We start from the raw sequence: 3353 nt of genomic DNA on the forward strand, positions 1-3353 counted from the left end.
CTATCGGGGCGGGGCATGTAAGTAATGCCCACTAGTCGACAGTCCCGTTTCGCCTAATGAGATTGCACAGCAGTCCCATTTCGCCTAGCGCCAGTCACCCCTCCCGCCTTTTCAATCCGATAATCTGGATTAGGCGATATGGGAATAGGCGGCATGGGATGTAACCTTTTCCACGCGCCCTCTCCTTCCCTCTCCACTCACCGCTGCACTGTACCAATGAAACGCCTCCAGGGGACGTTGGCGAGGCGGTGGCCTCAGGCGGTTTCTGTTAAGTTAAATTAGGTACAGTCAGTGTTGTACCCGCTACCAAAACGAAGTAACGGAATACCGTTACCCGCTACTAAAAAAAGTGGCGCTGTACTACCGGCGCGAAAAATTTAAAAAAGTAACGCGATATCGTAACCACTACCAAATAAACGTAACCTAAATACTATGTCGCTACCTTTCCGCTTCCATGCCGTTCTCTAGGTAACACTTTACCGTAGGCATCTCGCTGCCGAATGTGTCAAAAATGGTGCAATGTCGCTACGCAACAGTCGCGGCGTTCTGCTCGTGTTGCGGTGGAAGATATTAAAGGAGCAGTGTCGCCGAGATGCTTCATATGGCATCCTCAACATTCGGCGCCTAACCGCAAAATATCAGGTGAAAGGTTGGGCATATCGATGCCACAGGAGCTGAGTTCAATGGACAAGGCATACCGGCTCAACGTGTGCCACGCCTTCACGAAAGAGAAAGTCAGAAGATGAAAAAATGTACACGAAATGGCACGTGTAAACGCGTGCCCTCTGAGAAGAAGAAGCTCAATTCTTGATTGCGTCTCGTTCTCCGTTGGCACAATGGCTTCTGATGGTTTGCGAGAACTTTCACGAAAGCTCTCTCGCCGTTCCCGTTCTGAGGACAAGATTTCCGAAAAGATGCCGCGCAAGTCAGAACCAGAGGGGCGTCCTCGCCGAAGGTCATCCTGCAGCTCACATCCTGCGACAAACCCTTCTGAAATTTCTATGCAGAGACAACCTGCACGCACCCAACAAAGAACCATCGTAAACTTCGGTAACCCTGTGGTACTCCAGGAATGTACGCGGGGTGACCGGGCAACCCAGCGTCCCATTCCATCACCAGACAGTGACACCGAGCTCCAGTACAGCTACGGGAACATCTACGGTCACGGCTGCTTTCAGCAACAGGTACTCTTCTACACAATCCTATCCATGCTCGTCATGCAGTGCCACAACCTCGCATTCACGCAAATCGCACAACCAGTCGAATATTGGTGTAAAAGACCGGCTAACTTTGACAACATCAGCCTTGAAGCCTGGAAGAAGCTTGGCACACCCATCGATGCCGACGGGAGCCACAGCCGTTGCGAACAGTACGACAGCGTTTACGCCAGCGACCGCGCTGTGGTCCCGTGCAAGGCTTGGGAGTTCGAGTCGAATTCCACTACGATTATAGCGCAATGGAACCTAGTCTGCAACAGGGAGTGGATGCTGTCATTAGCAGCAGCAATGTACATGGCTGGTGCCATGATCGCCGTGCCCATCTCTGGCGTATGGGCCGACCAGGTGGGTCGTAAACCCGTAATGCGTGGTGCGGCGCTTGTCATGACGTTCTCAGGATTCTGTTGCTGCTTTGTGACCAGTTTTATCCTCTTCGTGTGCGCCCGATGCGTTGTGTCTGCGTGCGTCAGTATCATCTTCGTGCTATCTTCCATTGTGTCACTTGAGGTCACGAGCTATGAGCACCGCGCGTACTACGGCACCATAACATCTTCTGTGGGCGTCATAGTAGCCAAAGTCTTGTTCTTTGTCATGGAACATTTCAACATAGAATGGCGTGCGGTGTTAATGATTTTCATGGTCTTCACTATGGCCCTCTTCATTGCAATCTTCCAGTTGAAGGAATCACCGCGCTGGCTGATGGCTACGTTCGACTTCAAGCGCGCAGAGCAAATCGTGTTATGGGCAGCTAAACTAAATAATGAACCGCTGGACACCGTTCGAAGAGGGTACGGTGAGTTAAAGGGCAACTTGACGAAACAATGTGAAAGTGTTATTTCGCTGAAGCCACCGCATACTCTCTTGTTCGCTAGTCCTGAGATTCGGACTCGCTGCGGTATACTTGGCGTGTGTTCATTCACGCTAATGTTCACTTACTACGGACTCTCATACACCCATCACATACAGGTACAAGAGTGGGCACAGGTTGTTTTCAGTATCAGCTTTGGACCGCTGGCTGCCGTCGCTTACGTGGCCATGAACAAATTTGGACGCAAGAGAACTTTGGCTGCCTCCCTTTTCGTACTAGCAACATCCAGCGTGGCATTGACCGCCACTACACACATGTATTCCGTGTTGCTTGACAATGTGGTCCTATTGATTACTAGTGCAGCCACGTTGGTGGCTTACATTGTCCACTTTGTGTATACTACTGAGCTGTTCCCTACTGTACTACGTTGTGTCGCCGTCTGCGGAGTCTACACCTGCGGGCGCATTGGAGCTACAGTTGCGGCAGCTATCACGTCTTCGATGGTCTTGACTGACCCAAAAGCCACATTCGCCTTGATTTCCGTCCTGGCGCTCGCCTGCGAGTATGTGATATCGAAGTTACCGGAAACGCAGTCCATGCATTTAGCAAACACGGTGAAAGAAGCGGAGATTGGGAAGCAGACACGCCGTGGATCCGAGAATGACGAAAGAGCTCCGATTTCAGAAGATGCTGTTAAAGACGGACAAGAAACTATACAATCACAGGCATCAACATTTCCAGTCATGACACCCCCGCCACCGTCAGAAACAACTTTTGTCAGAAGATATCTCGAGTAGTTATTATTATAGTTACAATTCGATTCATTGTGGACCCACATTTCGAACAATGGCCTAATGAATGAGTAATGAATATATTTATCAACGAGGCTCTCAGTTTTGTGTTTTTTCTATGTAGTGGCTTTAGGCGGTGGCTTTAAGTAAACAACGGGTGGCTCTTGCGATCTGGAATGCAGGCCAGGCTTGTACAAGATACCCGAAAAAGTATTTGAGCAGAATACTACTAACCCTTACAAAAGTTGGCTTCTCCTCTCTATAGAATTCCTAACTTCATTTTATAGACGATCTAGTATCTATCCACTGCTACTTTCTATCCACTTAATCTAAAGAAACTGTATAGAAGTCCTATTGACAAGTCCTATAATTTTTCTAACCAGTGCTGCTTTCTACTTTCTATACACGAGTTGTACAAACATTCTATACATGTTCTACAGACACATGTGTGTATACACAACATCTTGATAAGTTGTGCATATACATATGTCTGTAGAAAGTGTATAGTAATGTCTATACATGAATCGTTTACTGCGA

The 3353-nt window shown here is 48.5% G+C and overlaps 1 protein-coding gene across 1 annotated transcript; it reads left to right on the forward strand.

Annotated features, from left to right (window-relative positions):
* The first annotated feature begins 806 nt into the window (after positions 1-806).
* LOC135384062 (solute carrier family 22 member 7-like) lies at positions 807-2880 on the forward strand. The gene has a single exon (XM_064613310.1). The coding sequence runs from the start codon at positions 837-839 to the stop codon at positions 2820-2822; it is 1986 nt and encodes a 661-aa protein (XP_064469380.1). The 5' UTR covers positions 807-836; the 3' UTR covers positions 2823-2880.
* Positions 2881-3353: the final 473 nt, after the last annotated feature.

This window comes from Ornithodoros turicata, chromosome 2 (genome assembly GCF_037126465.1).
Source record: "Ornithodoros turicata isolate Travis chromosome 2, ASM3712646v1, whole genome shotgun sequence".
NCBI classification, from domain to species: Eukaryota; Metazoa; Arthropoda; class Arachnida; order Ixodida; family Argasidae; genus Ornithodoros; species Ornithodoros turicata.

Excerpts from the sequence above, each read along its gene's own strand:
- LOC135384062 (XM_064613310.1), top strand. The coding sequence starts at position 837 with ATGGCTTCTGATGGTTTGCGAGAACTTTCACGAAAGCTCTCTCGCCGT.